This window comes from Natator depressus, chromosome 13 (assembly GCF_965152275.1).
Source record: "Natator depressus isolate rNatDep1 chromosome 13, rNatDep2.hap1, whole genome shotgun sequence".
NCBI classification, from domain to species: Eukaryota; Metazoa; Chordata; order Testudines; family Cheloniidae; genus Natator; species Natator depressus.
Window position 1 is genome coordinate 2,330,229 of NC_134246.1, and position 20,694 is coordinate 2,350,922.

At 44.9% G+C, this 20,694-nt stretch overlaps 1 protein-coding gene across 2 annotated transcripts; it reads right to left on the minus strand.

Moving 5' to 3' along the window:
* Positions 1 to 1,662: 1,662 nt before the first annotated feature.
* On the minus strand, positions 1,663 to 15,371 carry KIF3B (kinesin family member 3B). Of its 2 annotated transcripts, none has more exons than XM_074970472.1 (10): positions 15,294 to 15,371; positions 6,853 to 8,303; positions 6,112 to 6,213; positions 5,286 to 5,408; positions 5,056 to 5,174; positions 4,737 to 4,850; positions 3,922 to 4,027; positions 3,256 to 3,434; positions 2,915 to 2,980; positions 1,663 to 2,543 (listed from the first exon to the last, which is right to left on the minus strand). In XM_074970472.1, exons 2-10 carry the CDS (start codon positions 8,233 to 8,235, stop codon positions 2,447 to 2,449), a joined length of 2,289 nt encoding a protein of 762 aa, XP_074826573.1. In that variant the 5' UTR covers positions 8,236 to 8,303; positions 15,294 to 15,371; the 3' UTR covers positions 1,663 to 2,446. The 2 variants fall into 2 exon arrangements, with proteins under 2 accessions (XP_074826573.1, XP_074826572.1); XM_074970471.1 differs by lacking the exon at positions 15,294 to 15,371 and adding an exon at positions 14,902 to 15,120.
* Positions 15,372 to 20,694: the final 5,323 nt, after the last annotated feature.

Consider the following 20,694-nt stretch of genomic DNA (forward strand, 5'->3'; position numbering starts at 1 on the left):
TTTTTAGACGTGTCAATCCAGAACTTCACTAATGTTGTACAATTTAAGACACATGCATTCATTTCATCCCAATATCGCTGCCCCACAAAATGTATGTCCTCACTGCAATTAGATACTCGTGGCTGGCCTGTGCCAGCTGATTTGGGCCCACAGGGTTCAGGCGCTGTTTAATTGTGGCGTAGAAGTTCGGGCTTGGACTCCAGCTTGAGCTCTGGGACCTTGCAGGGTCCTGGAGCCCAGGCTCCAGCCTGAGCCCGATTGTCTACCCTGCAATTAAATAGCCCCTTAGCCTGAGCCCCACAAGCCCAGGTTGGTTGTCCCAGGCCAGCCACAAATTTTTAATTGCAGTGTAGACGTACCCTATGGATCTACTCAAGGGGTAGGTAATCAGAGTGAGAAGCTGAAAGCTGCTGTTGCCCTGAGATTTGCTTATTATCTCTTATTCGGTGGACATACTGTTTAAAATGGAGCTGTGGGTAAAGCTAACTAAAAGTCAATTTTATACTTTGCTTACCCCATTCCCTTTCTCTCCCTCTCACTTATCCGCATTTATAAACAGGGCTTTCTGAGGTATCAGCTGTTCTAGCATATTAAGAGTAAAAGCAGAACAGTCTGGGTTTGGGCTGTGATTTCCAATGTACTTATTCCTGCCACATGGGAAATACTACAAAATTTCATACAGAAACCCAATGGAATAGTAGTGAGTGAAGAGGCTTAGATGTATATATTACCATTGCAGGCTATACAGTCACTTTGTCTCATTTCAATTCTCTGAATACTTAAACCATACAATCCTCTTTTTCAATTATGAAGTAAACAAGATTATATATCCAGGGGGGATGGGACGTTGACACTCTGTTTTATACCACAAGAGACCATCACAAGGTTTTTTGTACAGAAACAGTGGTTTACAAAAAAGAAAGTTATGTTAGGCTTCCATTATTAGGTTAGCAGAAAATGAGCAGATGGCTCCTCCCTCACCCATAGGCAAAACTCTCCTCCCTCCCCATCAAAATTTAAAAAAATATTAATCTGGTTCTCATCCAGAAATATACTCCTTGAATCAAAGCAGCTGAGTTAGAACTTAACCCAAGTTAAGCAGAAAGGACAAAAGGCCTGAGCAGCTGACTCACCAAGGCACCATGCCAGCAAGATGCAGAAGAGAGCTTTATGCCAGAAGTGTTGTGTTCCTTCTGCTCATGGCGGTCAGATACAATGGAGTTGTTCCAGACTGGACAGAGTCAGTCAATGGATACTTAACAAGAATACAAAGTAGAGTCCCTACATTAGAGTATTTCTAAAAACAGGCAAGTTCTCATACACTGGTCGGTCTAGTGAGAGGTCATCTGCGAGGGAGAGGTAATGGGTAAAAAACAAACAATCACAGGACAACAGTTGACAACAATCAAGAAAAAAATAGCTCAACTCTCAATATACAAGGAACTAAAAGTTACAAGCTGAACAGTGAGACGCAAGACAGGAACACCTTACTCTGCCTTCTGAGCCCATCCAATACAGCAGCTCCCCTCTCCCCATTGGACCATGCAGGCCTGTGATATTAGTCATAGGGCAAACTTTGAAAAGAGACCATCTAAAGCAGGAGTTCTTCCCCTTTCAATTTCAGTGTACCATCCTTGGGATTTATATCCGATTTCCTTGCACCCCCAGACTGGTGATTACACATGGCCCTCATTCCCACCTAGCCTCACTGTATTCAGGGAAGCTTAAGACTGAAAAGGGAATGTTCTTAACTTGGAGCAGGATGAGACACAAAAGGAAGCTCCTGCACTGAAGCTCCTCAGAACATCAAGGGAAAGGTTGCATACTTATCAGAAAAGTGAAGTCTAATATGGCTTTGCCTCATAATGCTCCAGATTCTATCCATGTCATAGGGAATGGCAGAACCGGCCACGTGTGCCTCCTGGCAGAGACCTAGCACCAAGCTAGATCTACATTTCCTACAAATGGTGGAAGATCTGAGAAAATGGCCATACAAGCTCTGGGGTTTAGATATTCAGTATGGAAACTGGTCTAAAAAGCCAGGTGTGGGATGGAGAAGAGAGAGGAAGAGAGCTAGTATGGATCTGGCACTGGTATGCAGACTTATTCTTTGACAAGGTGGTTCTTGCCAGTAGGGGTTGAGTCTTTAGCAGGTCAGTTTAGAAGAGTTCTTACTGATGTCTGTAAACAGATAGAGAACTTCAGTTTCTATTGCTTCCATTCTACAGGAGCAAAATATACTTCCAAGATCCTCTCTTGTTCTACTTTTCTAAAGGGAAGTGGAAAGGTCTAGCTGTGAAGTGCATGGAAACAGATCTCCAATCCTGCCCTTCTCAGGGTTGTTCAGCCCAACTCTAACCCCAAATGAAGATGCCATTCTTTCAACGGAAAGAGGAAAACAATGCACCTAGTCAAGCTTGGATATACCCTCCACTTTTTAACCTCACTAAGTTTTCATTCTGAGGTTCTGGAAAGTTGATTCTGTTGAGATGACTTTCAACTCTTTCCTGTTGCCCAACAGCAAGAGAGCCCAGTACAGCAAGGGGGCTGGAACAGAAGGAGAGAGGGCGATGCTGTGAGGTGATCCTCATGCTTCCCATTGCTTCTAACACACTTTAACGTACCTCATGCATTTCTGATTTCCTAACTAAAATCTGTTCCCAATAGGGGCTGATTGCTAGATTGTGAGCAAATCTTTTCCTGCAAGGTTCAGCACACCTGGGACTGGCACATTTTGACACAAGTCAGTTAAACTGCAAAGAGGCCATTGCTATTCCCCAAAGGAAAGGGCTTGGAGTCTGGCTGAGAGTCCTCTCTGCAGGTTTTTACTTGTCTTTGCTCTCAGAAGGTAAATGCTGTTCACGCCCTGGAGAGGAACTGCTGTTTTTACTTAGGAACCAGCCCCCGGGACTGTGGGTAGAGCTGAGATCCAGAGGTGCCTGAGGAAGAGGATCCCCCCGATTTCCTTCCAGTTTTAGGCCTGAAGAAGAAGTAAAAACAAAGAAAGTTGCCTGTTACACATCAAAACGAATCTCCTAAAAGCTGAATGAGTTTGACTGGATATAATTCTCTATCAATCTCAGCTTGCTCCTCCGCCCTGTTTACCCATCTCTCTCCACCTACCTCAGGGCTAATTTAGTTTTCATCTCACTGACCAGTCCTGCAGACGGACAGTGACCCTATGCATGCATACATTGCTGACTGGGGTCCAATGGACGGAGGTGGATATAACCTACTTTCTACAACTTGACTCACCTGGATTTCGATTTTTTATTTGACATGCTCTCAAAAGTGGAGGCATCCACCTGTATCTCATCTTCATCCTGCAGAGCTGCTTCTAGAGCAGCCTGCACTTTAGGAGCAATGGCTGGGCCCTCGTAGTCTCTGGTTGTTCGGCTAGGCATATCTAGCTCCAGTAACACAATATTTTCTGCCTAAGAAAGTGGAAGCAGAACCGGAACCATCAATGTCCACACATACTCACACTTTCCTCTCACTGTACTGACGCATTCCACACTTTGATAAGGATTGTTACCAGAACTCCTAGATTTATTGGAAGCATATATTTCCCTTGTGCTCGTGGTCACATTACCCTTGTCAAAAAGACTGTTCTCAGGCCACTGCATTCTCTCTGGCTTGTGACTTTCCTATCACCCTGCTTAAGCTTTTACTTTATCACTTCTGATCAACACTAGGTGAAGGTAACTTAGCAGCAGCATGAAGGTCATAAACTCTTCTTGAGCAACACCAGACCGCTGGGTTTAAGACACATTTTTAATATGTCAAGAGGGAAGCTTCCTCTCCACAGTCTTCTGCATCTGTCACACAGTTTATGTAGGACAACTATATATCCTCAGAAATTCATACTCCTCTGAATACAAGAGGTAAACAGATGCAGGCTGCATCCATGTTTGGGCTTACCCTGTACCGGGCCTCTGGACGAATCATCATGGACATCCTGGCATGCTGACTCAAAGGCCTCTTGTATCCCACTGCTGACACTGGCCTTTTCATCATCTGCTGGTTACTGAAAAGGAGATGAGTACGGAATCTTTCACATGCCAAAAATTAAAAAGATTTCTCATTATTTGAATAAATCAAAATATCTGCAATGCCCTGAGGCAATCCAGTGTATCTATTTGGAAAAAGAAGATTGCTACAGGCACCTGGGAATGTGCTCCAACTGAACAGTAAAAACCCAAGCAAGCGGTATTAGATACAGTCCTTCACAAGTTAGCCTCTACAATTTGTTGTTTTGTGCTTACTGTGGGATTCCTACACATTCCTATAGTACAAACCATAGGATGATGTACATTCCTCTGGCCCTTTCATTCTACATTTGCTCTTTGGAACCTCATATATAGAGTCAGGATTTGTCAACAGTTCCTATACACTGGCCTCTGAGATAGCTTATATTTAAAATAGGAAATAACTATGGTAGTAGATATGTTGAATCTGTTGACTTTTTAAATCGCGAACACAGTACTGTACGTAGTTTGCAAAGCAATTTGCAATCCTTTGGAAGAAAGATGCTATATATAAGACTACCAGTAGAACTTCCTTTCCTAACTTTGCCTTCACCTTTATCGTACTCAGGTTACAGTTTGGCTAAAACTTCATTCTGACTTTAAGAACTCTTACTGGATGAGGCTAAAACTGTATGGAGAATCTTGCTTTGGCCAGCTTGAAGTCTTCACGTGACCCAGTTTTAAAGAAAGGTTAGGGGGTAAACTCACTCCAGCCGAGTTATGGGATGCAGTTTCCACTGGTCTTCCTCTTCATCAAAGAAAGATCTGTTCATGATCTTGTTCTTTTCCTCCAGGGGAATAAAGTTTTCAATAATCAGGTGCCTGTAGATAACAGGCAAGAACAAAAATGGGACATATGCAAATAGGAGAATTAACATCCCACCATCTCTCCAACACAACCCTAGAAAAAGAGAAGGAATTTCTAGTTCTGTCTCTTGTTCTGTAAGCAGTTGGTTTGCAATCCACTCCCAAGAAGAAAATACCTTTAGCAAGAGTTAAGGGCAGCATATGGAGCAATGGGACCTACTTTAGCTTTAACTCCCTGGTAAGCTCATTCTGGGTCTGTTCCAGTTCTTGCCGCTCCTTGATGTGCTCCTCCTGGAGATCATGGATCTCTGCCTTCACAGCTTGCAGCTTGGAAAAAAGCTGGAACAGGTGAGAAGAACCAGAGCAATGACTGTGCAATGTTGTTATCACCTTCACATGCAGTGCCATTCAGTTTCTAATCCATCTGATCTAGCATTATTTACTTTTTACCTTTTTGAGTTTTTTGGTTTTAATGTCCACCTCTTGCTGTAGGGAACTATAGGTCTCTTTTAGCTCCAGTGTTTCCTCATCCCGACTTTCCATCTGTTGCTGGATTTCTCGCTCCCGACGTTTCTAAGGAATACCACAAACAAGATTAGATCAACACGGTCATATTGTTGCTTTCGGCGCCTGCATACATGAAAGCCACATCCAAGGCATCCCGGATTCTTGATTTAGATTCCAATTTCAAGTTGTTTTTTACCTTAGAAATATCAGGAACATCAACCCTGTGTTTATTTGACTTTGAAGGGTTTGTTGGGCGCCTCATAGGATATTTATTGTGAATAAACTCAGTTAAAGGAGTGGGAGTGTTGAAACCGTAGCAAGGACTTTCTTTCTCCAAAATCTTAATTAGTCATTGCAGTTAAATATGCACCAACAAAAACACAAAATAGAAAAAGTTGTAAATAGTCTGACTAAATATCCCTCCCCTCATTTAACTGCTGCAGCTTTTACCCTCTAGGGTCTTATGAGGATATCATTTCATTAGTCCTCCACCACAGAAATTTCTAACCAAGACAGGACCAGAGTCTCTAATGTAAAAAACAATGAGGAAAAAAAAAAGATTACAGGCCTTCTCTATACATCATAAAGCAGTAAGAAGGACACAAGCCCTTTTTATCTCTCTTTTGCCAGTGATCATTAAACTAGGGCTAGGGATCAATCATTAATCTCAAGAACACTAGTTTATAGTTTCTCTTACCTTCATGTCTTCTGAAAGGTCTAGAATAGCAGCTCTTTGCCACAAAATAATAAACTGTTTCCCGCCTCTTACCTGTTCTGCAATTTCCTGACGTTTCTGCTCCAAGATTTTCTGCTGTTCATTTGTATGATCCACAATGTTTTTCCCTCCAACAAGGAGCTTGCTTTCCATTGCCTGAAAGAAAAAATATACCGAGAGGTTAACCTCTCAAGCAGCCATGTAACCCATCCTTTTAAAAAAAACAATTCCTTACATAGTTACCACTGAACTCTCCTTTATAACGGGTGTCACTGACTGAACAGCCAAATTTAAACCTGTTGTTATGGAAATTGTTCTCTCTGTCAAATCCTACATAATTATAAGGTTAATGCACTAGTAATTTGTCTTGTGTTCTCCATTGTGGCAATCTGTCCCACATTTTGTCTGAGAGGTTGAGATGGAGGCTTTCACACATAATAATCAGTAACAGAATGAAGCTTGTTACTTAGAAGTTACAGCACAATAAGAAGTGTGTATATCACATTTAATCTCTTGTATTGACTTCCCAGGGTCCTACAAGTAGGTTCTACAACCACAGTTTATAAATTATATAAAACATCTTACAAATGTGAACCACTAATTCTAAATTCAATTTTTAAAGGAATTCCCACCTCTGTCTACATAAAGTTGATTTTTAAAACTTCTGACCCAGGCACATCCTCTCACCATTACTCTGAAACTTTCTCTACAAGGTTATCGTCCCAATTTGATGAACTGCCATCCTTCCTTAAACGCAGAGAACATTCCCTTCAAGGAGTCCAACAACCACTCTACCTTGATTTTGGCACCCAGCATTTCTGCTGCTTCCTTCTCTCGCTTGAGATCCTCCATCTTCTTCTCCTTCTCCTTTAGCAGCCTCATCTTTTCTTCTGCCACCAAGCTGTGATCCTCTACAATAGCTTTCTTCTCAATTTCCAGCTTTTCCTGCTGCTCCTTCCAGTAGTCATCTTTGTCATCCCCTTCGTCACCCTCTTCTCCATCCTCCTCTTCCTCTTCCCCACCATCTCTTCTCCTTTCTCTCCTCTTTCTTTTACCAACAGACCGTTTTTCCAATTGTGCCTTGAGCCGAGCGATTTCTTCCTGGAATTCTCGTAGCAGTGCATCCTTAGGATCCTCATTAACTCTTGGTTTGTTCTTGATGTTTTTGGCACGGTTGGCATATCGCAGGGTAGTAAGAGTTTCTTCTACATTGTAAGAGGCAGGGCCTATATTGGCCACCATCACAGTCTTAGCATTGCCACCTAGTGAGTCCTGAAGTAGCCTAGTTAGTTTTGAGTCCCGGTATGGAATGTGAGTGCTTTTACCATCTACTAGGGCAGATATAACATTACCCAAAGCTGAAAGGGAGAGGTTAATCTTGGTAGCTTCCTTCAGCCTTTCCCCCTGTGCTCCAGTCTTGGCCTGGCGTTCACTGCCTGCAAGGTCCACTAGGTTGAGTTTTCCTACACGGATGTGATTCTCCCCATCAAGTCCCACCTGGCTGCACTCAATGGTGATCACAAAAATGGCATGGGAACGGGAGCTATGCTCATTCATGTTGGTAGCACCAACTGAGCGGTTTTGGTTCCCCACATTCATGACATGCTCGATCTCTTTGACACTCTTTGTGACAAAAGATGACAAGTCCTTCACATACACACCAGTGTCTGGTCTCTCTTTCAGCTCCAGCCTCTTGGACTGATCCTTTGATAGCAAATCTCTGATTTCTTCTTGGTATATTTCCAGATAAGAAGCTCTAACCAAATACTGCTGGTTCTGAGATCGAGAGATGTGGGTGAAGATGTGGTCAAACGAATTGGGGATGACCCCTCTTTTTTCAGGGTCACCACGCACTCCTTCCATTGTATATGTTTTCCCTGTCCCAGTCTGCCCATAGGCAAAGATAGTCCCATTGAACCCTTGCAGGACAGAATCCACCAGAGGTCTAAAGGTCTCATCATAAAGTTCAAACTGCTTGGAATTCCAGTCATAGACAGCATCAAAGGTGAAAGTTTTAGGCAGCTCATGAGATGTTCCCCTGGGATTCTTCACTGATACCTGCCCTAACTGGACATCCACATCAACAACTTTATCATATGAAGCTGCCTTTTCTTTCCCATTCATTGGCCGGCACCGCACCACCACTCTGACGGATTCAGAACTCTTTAACTTGGACATGATGACAAGACGGTGGCAGGGGAGATTTGACAGACAGGTGATCCAGGAAGGCCAGGAGCGCTGAAAACCTAGAAATAAACAAAGGAAGGCCACGTGACTACAGCTTTCAGTCATTTTTTGGGCAAAGGCACAGATTCAACTCATTTAATTCTGCAGGCTTTGGGTCACCTGACCTGTGATGGATTCTGAAGCACAAAAATAACAGTTCAGGTAAACATTTTTAAAAGCCTTCATCTATTTGAAACAATCTCTCAAAATCTTACATATGGATTAATATTTTGTTACGTAAAGAAACGTTGCAAAGAATCTTCATGAAATAAAATCACTATAGTTGGTCAATTTACCCCTTTCCCTTCCCTTTAAAAAAAAAATTAGAAATGCTGTTTAACACTTTTTTTTATTAGTTAAACCCGTTGCAATCAACTTCTTCTACATTCTGCTTTGGAATAGTCAATTAAAAGCATTAGCTTCAGGTTCAAACCACAGCCCTTATCAATCTAACGTACACATGACTTTTGAGTCACTTTATCTGATGCTTATGCTGCTGCCTACTGCATTAAAGATGCTGTTTAGAGGTTCTTGCAAGGAACCATATCAGTGTTTAGATCAAGAGCCTCAACTCATCCAGCAAAATTATAAATTCAGGACACATCTGAAGAACTTATACATATATTTAGAAAGATGCCTCTGATTAAAACTACCTGCTGTTACTAAACATTTTCATTTCATAATGAAGAGCTTAGAGTAGCCACTGCCAAAACCCTTCCTGGCAGCACATTTAATTTCAGGGAAAGGGCATCAAACAGTTACATTAACCTAATGCTGCTGCCTCCCCCTCTTCAGCTGCCCTTATACTGCAGAGAAATGGAAGGTCACAGAGCACCATCACAAGACAAAAAGGAACTGGTGAACAGCAGCCTTTGTGCAGCCTCTTATGCACTACCAGCTTTAACTGCCTGCATTTTTAGTTGCCTAAAAATTGTCCTTGATTGTTTTTACTGCAGCAGCACCTGACAGACTGTGAGGTTCTTTGGAAATCAAATATAAATACACTGGATTCTGGAGGGAGTCAAATTTGGGTTCTGGCACTTCAGGGTCAGGATTCAGATTTAATTAGTCCTATGTTATTTACATGTTATGTCATCAGAAAGATGCAGTGCTTCAGTTTCTGGCCACAAGTTTAAAACTCATCTCTAGGATCTCTTAAAGGAAAGATATTGCCTGGAAAAGTACCACGGATGCTTTTTCCTTTTCTTTGTTACATTTTAAGTCACCTTTTGTAGGTCTAATTACAGCATAATAAATCTTTAATGGAACTGCCATAGCTGCAAGGATTCAAGAGAAACCCATAAAGCTTTATTTTCACCTTTCAACTATTATACCTAGCGTGGTCTGTGTTTCCAGAGCCCTGGAATTTGATGCAGAATCGACTGTCTGTGATATAAACATGTGGCAGAATCTAAGGGCTTGTCCCCACTTACAGCACTGCAGTGCCGCAGTTGCACTGGTGCAGCTCTGCCCCTGTAGCGCTTCGTGAAGATGCTACCTACAACAACAGGAAATCTTCTCCCATTGGCATAGGTAACTCCACCTCCCCAAGAGGCTGTAGCTATGTCGACAGAAGCCCTCCCGTTGACATAACACTGTCTACACCAGGAGTTCGGTTTGTATAACTACGTCACTCAGGAGTGTGGTTTTTCCACACCCCTGAGAGATGTAGTTATACTGATATAAATTTGTAGTGTGTACCAGGGCTAAACAGTCTCTCTCTCTCTCACACACACACACGCACACAAATGCATTTGTAGTCCTTAACATTGCAAAGAAAACCTTCAATGTGAATTGGCACAAACCAAGGCAGAGTTGTCTGCACACTTAGGAAAGCAGAGTAAACCATCCCCATTCATCTTAATGGTGTGTTAACTCTGAAACCAACTGGCAATTAAATATCAACACGTAATTTAACTACTGTGCTTGTTGTGGACGTTAGAGATAGTGGATGATGCTGAGGCATAGGCGCAGTCAGACAGCTTTTTGCTGTTAAGGATTGCATTGCTGGTTATGACAAACTTTCAAGTCACCACCAACTATGCTCATAAGGTGGGTGGAAGGAGTATTCCCATACAGTATTAAAAGCTGTAAAACTCAGCTTCCCTTCCCGATCGTTGCCAAAACCTTCAGGTTCCTCCCTACCAACATCTATGGTGCAGTTATGCATTTGCAATACAAACATCTGTAGCATGTTAAAAATAGAGGACGCAGGTCCCAATTCACAATTAGCAGAGGGGAGCGGGTAGGAAGAAGCCATAAAGATGGCTCTAGGTTATGTTTATAACTCTCTGGTCCTGAACCAGCCCCTAGTGCAAGTTAGAGCAGCCATAGGCTATTATAACTTATACAACCTGGGACAACTAAGCTGACAAGGGATCAGCGAAGTGCACTGAGTCTGGTCCTGGATCTTCATCCTCCAACTCCCATCATGCCCCTATCCCCTCGTAGCCAGCCCCAATACATATTCTGCATGGAGCTGAGAGATGGAGAATGGGAGACTCAGGATACCAGATTTACATCAGCCTGACATTCCTCCCTCCTAAGGCTGGTTTAAGGCCCGTTTGCACCACTTGTTATGAGAGGCTGAGGACCCTGTCCTTAAAAATTAGAGAAAAGAATAAAATAAATTGAACTTAATATCAAAATAAATAACACGAGCAAAAAGTACATGGGTCTTTGATCATATCCACCTTCTTCTAGTGTAACTGCTACTTTAGGGTTGGGGCTTGCAAAGTAACACCAGTTTCCCCCAGCTTCAACTCATACATCTTAAGCTGAAGATAGCCATATGTACTCTAGATGTCACAGGGTCAACAGATCTATGGCATAATTATTCTCGTCCCAATATACCTTTATTTGGATTCTTTGTCTAGGCCAGCTCTGCTCCAGAACCCAAAAATGATGGAATATATTCCACAACCGAGTTCTAAAGTACTAAGTGATCGAATGCCATCTAGTTTTACAAGGTTCTGCATTAGACAAAACTCATGCTACATAACAATTTGATTCAAAAGTCCCGCAGTTTATGGGTTCTGTAATGAGGAGACACCTGGAGATGGTGAAACACGCTCATCCATCCCCAGTCATTAGCACATTGAGCTTCCCTTTAAAAGAAAATGTGCAGCCATTCATCAATGGGCTGCCACCAAAAGTATGTGACTGCATAGCTCATAAAACGCAACTGAAAGGTTTCAGACAAACCAATTTTTAAAAAATGAACCCTCTAAGAAGGATGCCTGTTTAAATCCTAGATGGGCTTTTCTGAACTTGCTTTATACTTAGGTCCAGCTGTTGGAAAGATTTCAAAGTCAATTTGTTTGGTTCCCTCTATTCTAATGCTAGCTGGATCTGTAGCAAAAATACCACATTTGAGGACTACATTTTTGATTCTGTAATTGCATCTTGTCTCTGTCCTTGAGGGGACCTCCTGAGAAGTTCAGGTGTAGAGCTAAAGATCCAGCAACATTTTCTATCCCAATGCCCATGCTGGGAACAAGGCATTTATAAGAACAGGAGGTAATCTTAGAGCACCGAAGAAACACATGTAATAATATTTACTGAAATTTCAGTAAGACCTTTAAAATTATCTCAGTGCCTTAATGGAAACTGCTTGTCTCCCTGCATGGAGAAGGTATGCCATGTGAAGACACTTGGAACTCAAAGTAGATGATCCGGAACGTGCATCGAGTTGACCAAAGTGGCTAAGCATCTGCAGTGCTTTATAAACTTGCACAAAGAATTCAATACAGTGTATAGCCAATGAGTCTCCAGATGCTACTGACTAAAATACAGTGATCTCTTCCCTCCTGATTCACAACTCCAATAAGGATAGGCTCACTAACTGGACAGAAAGGAATACATATTTAAAAATGCCAGTCTAGAGAAAATATGAAAGTCAGATTGAAGACTTGTAAAAGCACACAAAGCATACCCTCCTTCTTTGCTGATAAACTTGTGAATGTCACCCACATATATGCTTCTCCCTCCACTTCTGCCCTGGCATGCAGAGTTCCTGCAACTGAAAATACCTCAGAACCGCATGGACAAAAATGAATGTGCATCTGTTTGCACCTTTACCACCATATGTACGTTCAAATTAGGCATGGAAATGTTCATGAGATTCTGAAAGCATGGGCTATGATCTGTTACAGAAATGCCACCTCTAATCAATATGGTTAATCTCTGAATAGGACCATCTCCGACTGCTTCAGTAGCACTCTTCTGTCAAACAAATTAAACTAACGTTTGTAGCAGCCAAACTGTCCTACAGGATTCTTTGAAGCAGACTCTTTTAATCAAAACTATATACAAGACATATTCTCCAGAATCTTCTTGGGCCAAAAAGTTTATGAAAAATAAAACAAAAACAACACAATAATTAATACTGCTGGGGATGTACCTTATCAACAACAGACTAACTTTTTATTCACAAATGAAATTCATTCAGCAGCCAGAACCAGAGGTGTGTTTTATTTTTAATGTTATCCTCTTGCCTCTATCTCTGGCACCTTCTGCAAGAGATATTGACTAGGATTATGTGATCCTAGGTTCATTTAATCTTCTGGTAGATTTTTTTTTCAGTACAAGAGCATATTGCTATTCACATGTGGCCATCTTGAATGTAAGAGAAAATACACATAACAGCAGAGGAATCAACCACTCACTCTCTCAGTTTGGTATCCTATATATATTTAGTGAGAATTATGTTATCTATTTGTCAGTCACCTAGGACTGCCTTTGCTCAAATGCACATCTCAGATCTACTTTTGCCACAAACAAGCCAGTTTCTTCATCTCATCTCACCCCTGATTTGCACTATTGTCATGCTAACTCATCATGATTCATTTCCATTGCTGCTGGTTGCTGTTGTTAACAGTTACTTGTGTATTAATTAGTTGAACTCTTCTTCCTAGTGAAAGCATTATAAATTATTCTAGGGAATCTGAACAGAAATCTGTCTCACCTAAAAATTAAAGGGCAATTTATACTGCATATTTTATAGTCACCAAAAATTATATTGCAAAATTTGCACTACAAGAAACAGCTAGAGATAGAGGGGATAGAACAGCTTGTAAACTATCACTTGCTTTGCGTCACAGCACCATTTATTTGTATGCTATGATTAACAGTTGTTCGTCATGAAACCAGTAAATCTAAAGAGATCTGGATAAAATCCCAAATGGCCTCTAATCCGTTAGACTTCAAGACTGAGATTAGTGTATTTTAAATTTTGCCCTGAATGATTGCAGGAAGAATTTTAAGCCCTATCCTCTTTTACTACACTATGAAGTCATACCCGGAAAAAAAATAAGTGATGTCACAAATTGTCACATTTAATCAACAAAGAATTTTAGAAATCAGAGATGGTAGTGAACAGTCCATGGGGCCAATGCAGAACTGATACCATACTGAACATATGCTAGTGTGCTTTAACCTCTCTATTTTTAATACTCCCAAGCAAAGGAGCAGCTATATCTGAAAAACTTAACAGGTCTGCCTGTCAGGAAGACTTTCTTAATATGCAGCCTAATTCTTACTTTTCATAATCTCATCTCCGTACTTTGGTTATACCGCCAAGCATCATCCTAAATAACTGCATTCCCTTCTTGCTGCATACGGTCTTCAGATATTTGTAGACTTATGTACTCACTTAACTGCATTTAGTTCTTTTAATATTTTCTCAGAACCCAATACCTTCTACCCCCTCTCTGTTGGTCTTTCCCACTAATTTTTTCTCTCTCACTCTCTGCCAAAGAAGTGCCCAGAATTGAACAGATTATCCCAGGTGTGATCATACCACAGAAAGGGACCATCACCCCTTTGCTCCTTTTTTGCTGCCATATGACAATGCAAACCCATGTTTAATCTGCTGCCCATTACAATCCCAACACTGTTTGGGCATTATTACTTCCCAGATGCCTTCCTCCCACCAGAGCTTACAGAGAGTTATGTAAACCCCAAGCTACATGAACATTTGAGGCTGTAACTTCATCTCTGGTTATGAGATCACAAAGTTTCTGAGTGTCCGCTTTCAGCTTCAAACCAACACGAGAACCACACTATACAGACTAACAATCCTATACTGTAGGTACTGTGACACATTAGATCTCGGATATGACATTAAATGTCATGATAACACACAATAAATGCAGCTGAGCAATAGTGAACTTTGTGGTGGAGAGAACTCAAAGCTATTGCAGTGGGTTATGAGATCATCAACAGCCTGTAACTCCACAGAAATCATTCTGAAAACACACAGCAAGCCAATTAGGAGGTTGACACATGCATAGGAAAGGGGTGGGGGAAGGAAGAGTACCCATTTACATGCCCACAGGAGAGATTTCTTCCTGTCTATACTCATGGAATTGGTTCCTTCTTCACATGCTCATCTGGGTAGAAACACTCCCTCCTTTGCATCCCCAGGTGTATACACGCATGCATGACAGGGGCTGCCATGCCCCCTTTGCACACAGATACACACACCCATGCATGACAGGGGCTGCCGTCCCTGCTTTGCACGCCCAGATATGCACACGCATATGTGACAGGGACTGCCGTCCCACCTTTGTATGTCCAGGGGCGCACACGCGCGTGCAACAGGGGGTGCCGTCCTACCTTTGCACACCCAGGCACGCAGGCGCGCGTGCAACGGGGGTGGCGTCCCACCTTTGCACACCCACGCACGCACGTGTGCAATCGGGGCTGCCAGCCTTCCTTTGCACACCCAGGTGCGCACACGCATGTGCAACAGGGACTGCCGGTCCTCCTTTGCGCGCACACGTGCACGACACGGCTGCCATCTCTCCTTTTCACGCCCCGACGCGGACAGGCGTGTGCAACAGCGCTGCCGCCCCTCCTTTGCTCGCCCCTATGATGGGGAGGGGGCTCCCTGCCGGTCGCTACGAAGCCCCCCACCCCCGCAGCGCATCCCCCCGCTGGGGCCCTTTCAGGCCCGGTTCGGACCCTGTGAATGGGAGGCGGGGGGGGGGGGTCAGTGCGGGACTCACCTGCGCTGTCACCATGGAGCCCCCGCCCCCGCCGCCGCCACTCCCGCTGCACCGGAAACGGGGGGATCGACCGCCGCTCACTTCCTTGGCAACCCGCGCGCCCGCCCCCACGCCATCACTTCCTTAGCAACCGGCCCCACAGGCCGCCTTGGAAACCGGTCTCACTTTCTTGGCGACCGGACAGAGACGAGGCGCCTTCGCTTCCCTAGCAACGAGCCCCGCCCGACCACGGCGAGCTCCATCCGGGGACCTAGGTGCACCTGGGGGGAGGGGGGAACCGGAGGGCAGATAAAGGAGCCCCGGGGGGGAGGAGAGGAAGTGCCTTGGGAGCGGATGTCGGGGGAGGCATGAAGGGTGGGGACCACAGACAATAGGGGAGGAGTGCAGGACGGGGGGTGGGGCCAGGGGGAGACATGCAGGACGGGGGGTGGGAGGGACTGGACGTGTGGGGCCAGGGGGAGACATGCAGGACGGGGGGGTGGGAGGGACTGGACGTGTGGGGCCAAGGGGAGACATGCAGGACGGGGGGTGGGAGGGATTGGACGTGCGGGGCCAGGGGGAGACATGCAGGTCGGGGGGTGGGAGGGATTGGACGTGTGGGGCCAGGGGGAGACATGCAGGTCGGGGGTGGGAGGGATTGGACGTGTGGGGCCAGGGGGAGACATGCAGGACGGGGGGTGGGGCCAGGGGGAGACATGCAGGATGGGGGGTGGGAGGGATTGGACGTGTGGGGCCAGGGGGAGACATGCAGGACGGGGGGTGGGAGGGATTGGACGTGTGGGGCCAGGGGGAGACATGCAGGACGGGGGGTGGGAGGGATTGGACGTGTGGGGCCAGGGGGAGACATGCAGGACGGGGGGTGGGGCCAGGGGGAGACATGCAGGATGGGGGGTGGGAGGGATTGGACGTGTGGGGCCAGGGGGAGACATGCAGGACGGGGGGTGGGAGGGATTGGACGTGTGGGGCCAGGGGGAGACATGCAGGACGGGGGGTGGGAGGGATTGGACGTGTGGGGCCAGGGGGAGACATGCAGGACGGGGGGTGGGGCCAGGGGGAGACATGCAGGACGGGGGGTGGGAGGGATTGGACGTGTGGGGCCAGGGGGAGACATGCAGGACGGGGGGTGGGAGGGATTGGACGTGTGGGGCCAGGGGGAGACATGCAGGACGGGGGGTGGGGCCAGGGGGAGACATGCAGGACGGGGGTGGGAGGGATTGGACGTGTGGGGCCAGGGGGAGACATGCAGGACGGGGGTGGGGCCAGGGGGAGACATGCAGGACGGGGGGGTGGGAGGGATTGGACGTGTGGGGCCAGGGGGAGACATGCAGGATGGGGGGGTGGGAGGGATTGGACGTGTGGGGCCAGGGGGAGACATGCAGGACGGGGGTGGGGCCAGGGGGAGACATGCAGGACGGGGGGGTGGGAGGGATTGGACGTGTGGAGCCAGGGGGAGACATGCAGGACAGGGGGTGGGAGGGATTGGACGTGTGGGGCCAGGGGGAGACATGCAGGACGGGGGGTGGGAGGGATTGGACATGTGGGGCCAGGGGGAGACATGCAGGATGGGGGGTGGGAGGGATTGGATGTGTGGAGCCAGGGGGAGACATGCAGGACGGGGGTGGGGCCAGGGGAAGACATGCAGGACAGGGGGTGGGAGGGATTGGACGTGTGGGGCCAGGGGGAGACATGCAGGACGGGGGGTGGGGCAAGGGGGAGACATGCAGGATGGGGGGTGGGAGGGATTGGACGGGGGTGGGGCCAGGGGGAGACATGCAAGATGGGGGTGGGAGGGATTGGATGTGTGGGGCCAGGGGGAGACATGCAAGATGGGGGTGGGAGGGAGTGGTAGTAATGGGGGACTTTAACTAGCCAGACAGCTGTTGGAAAAGTAAGATGGCAAAACCATATTTCCGATAAGTTCTTGGAACATATTGGGGACAACTTTATAGTTCAGAAAATCAAGGATGTAACTGGGGGCAGCCATTCTTGACTTGATTCTGACCAACAGGAAGATGCAAATCTGAAGGTTGAGGGCTATTTGGGTGAAAGTGGTCAAGAAATGATAGAAAGACTAACATGGCTGCTACTCTGAAACAAGAAATGATAGAGTTCATGATTCTAATGAAGGGAAGGAGTGAGAGTATCAGAATAAAAACAGTGGAATTTAAAAAAACAAAACAAAAACACCCACAGACTTTAACCAATTAAAAAAAACCTCACAAGTAAGAAGAAAATCTAAGGGAAAAAGGAGTTCAGGAGAGCTGGAAGTTTCAGTCTTCAAGGTGCAACAACAAACTATCCCAATGTGAAGAAAAGATAGGAAGAATAGTATGAGGTCAATATGGCTCCATAAGGCGATCTTTAAAATCAAAAAGGAATTCTACGGAATGTGGAAACATGGATGAATTGATAAGGAAGAGTACAGAAGAATACCACAAGCATGTAGGGAGAAAATCAGAAAAGCTAAAGCACAAAATGAGTTGCACCTAGCAAGGGACATAAAAGGAAATAAGAGGATTTAAAATACATTAGGAGCTACAGAAAGACAAAGGAAACCATAGGTCCTCTGGAAGGAGAGCTAATAATGGGTGACATCAAGAAGGCTGAGACGTTTAATGCCAGTTTTGCTTCAATCTTACTAAAAAGGTTAATGGTGACCAGAGACTCAACACAATAAATATTAACAAGGGGGAAGGAACACAAGCCAAAATAGGGGAAGAACAGGCTAAAGAATATTTAGCTAAGTTAGATGTATTCAAGTTGGCAGAGCTGGATGAAATTCATCATAGGGTACTTTAGGAAATAGCTGAAGCAATCTCAGAACCGTTAGCAAGTATTTTCAAGAACTCATGAACAACAGGTGAAGTCCCAGAAGACTGGAAAAGGGCAAACATAGTACCTATGTTTAAAAAAGGGAACAAAGATGACTCGGGGAATTCTAGACCAATCAGCCTAACTTTGATTCCTGTTAAGATACTAGTGGATAGGGGGAAATAGGAGATGTGCTATATCTTGATTTTAGTAAGGCTTTTGACAGTCTCACAGGGAAATGTGGTTTAGAGCAAATTACTATTAGGTGGGTACACAGCTGGTTGAAAGACTTACTCAAAAAGTAGGTACCAATGGTTCGCTGTCAAATTGGGAGGGTTTCTCTAGTAGGGTCCCACTAAGGTCACCCCTGGGTCCGGTACTATGCAATATTTTCATTAATGACTTGGATAAGTGAATGGAAAGTATGCTTATAAAATTTGCAGATGACACTATGCTGGGTGCGCTTACAAGCACTTTGGAGGACAGGATTAGAATTCAAAATGACCTTGACAAATTAGAGAATTGGTCTGAAATAAAATGAAATTACTTAACTTTAGGGAAATAGAAACTGAGCTTGAATTAATATGCAAACTAGATACCATTAACTTGGGTTTGAATAGAGACTGGGAGTGGCTGGGTCATTACACATATTGAATCTATTTCCATAAAGTTAAGTATCCTCACGCCTTCTTGTCAACTGTCTAAATGGGCCATCTTGAGTATCACAACAAAAGTTTTTTCTCCTGTTGATAATAGCTCATCTTAACTAATTAGCCTCTCACAGTTTGTATGGCAACTTCCAACTTATCTGTGTGTGTATATATATATATATATATATATATATATATATATTTCTTCTTACTATATGTTCCATTCTATGGATCCGATGAAGTGGGCTGTAGCCCACGAAAGTTTATGCTCTAATAAATTTGTTAGTCTCTAAGGTGCCACTAGTCCTCCTGTTCTTTTTGTGGATACAGACTAACACGGCTGCTACTCTGAAACCTGTCAAAAATGATAAAAAGTTTAGAAAACCTGACCTATGAGGAAAAGTTATAAAAACCAATGGGCATGTTTAGTGTTCAGAAAAGACAACTGAGGGGGGATCTGATAAGTCTGACTATATATTAAGGGCTGTTATAAAGAGGATGGTGATCATTGTTCTCCATGTCCACTGAAGGTAGGACAAGAAGTAATTGGCTTAATCTGCAGCAAGTGAAATTTAGGTTAGATGTTAGGAAAAATGTCCTAACTTTAAGGGTAGTTCTGGACTAGGCTTCCAAGGGAGGTTGTTTAATCCTCATTGTTGGAGGTTTTTAAGAACATGTTGAACAAGCACCTGTCAGGGATGGTCTAGGTTTACTTGATCCTGACCCAGCACAGAGGGGTGGATTTGATGACCTTTTGAGGTCCCTTCCAGCCGTACATTGCTATGGATCTATATGGGGTTGCAGAGGATGGAATGCAGGATGAGGGTGGGAGGGAATGGATGTGTGGTGGAGGGGGAGGAATGCAAGATGGCTGGGGATGGGGAGCACTGGTCATGGGTATGTGTAGGGGTAGCAGCCTGTCGCAAAGATCACTGAAGAATTTGGGGCCAAGCCCACAGGTCTTTGGTGGAGATGAGGGGACAACCATTGTCCTTAGCTAGGTAATTACTACATGCTTAGAGGCAGGAAAGAGAGAGTCTTATGGGAGGTAGGCACACTGGTCCAACCATACTGCATGCCCAGTAGCATATACATTCCTGAGCTCTGTAATTTCACAGGAATAAATCCATGCATAGGCAGCTTGCCCTCTGAACTTTATATTCCATTTGCCATGCTTCTTGAGTTTTGACACAAGCTGCATATAGCAGAACACAGAATCGAGCTGAAAGACTGTATAAACTTAAATTGGGGCATATCTCAGCCTTGGGGGTTGTTGACATTTTAAAGGATTTTGTAAGAGATAAAGGAAATTGCATCTCAGGCTCTAAACCCCTCAGGTTTCTGGAGCTTGGGCTGCTGCCCACAGCCCTTTGCAAGTTTTCTGTAACTGTCCAGCATTCCATTTTCAAAAAGGTGGCAGCTCTAATTTACACTCCAATGTGTTTTAAGATGTTAATGGTTTCCATTCTCAAGTGTCTGATGATTTTTTAAGAAATGATGACAGGAAATTCCAGCTTATCCTTTCAATCTTTTCTTGATCAGCAGGTCACGCTCTTTTTAAAATGAAGATACATCTGTAGTTTAAGGCAGGGGTAGGTAAACTATGGCCCATGGGCTGGATCTGGCCCACCAGCCATTTTAATCTGGCCCTTGAGCTCCCGCTGGGGAGCAGGGTCTGGGGCTTGCTGCGCTCCAGCCGGGAAGTAGGGTCGGGGGCTGCTCCATGCTGCTTCCAGAAGCAGCAGCATGGCCCCACTCCAACTTCTATGTGTAGGGGCAGCCAGGGGGTGCTGCTCTGCATGCTTCCCCCACCCCAAGCGCCACCCCCACAGCTCCCATTGGCTGGGAACTGTGGCCAGTGGGAGCTGCAGGGGTGGTGCCTGCGGACGGGGCAGCATGCAGAGCCACCTGGGCGTGGCTCCATGTAGGAGCCGGAGTGG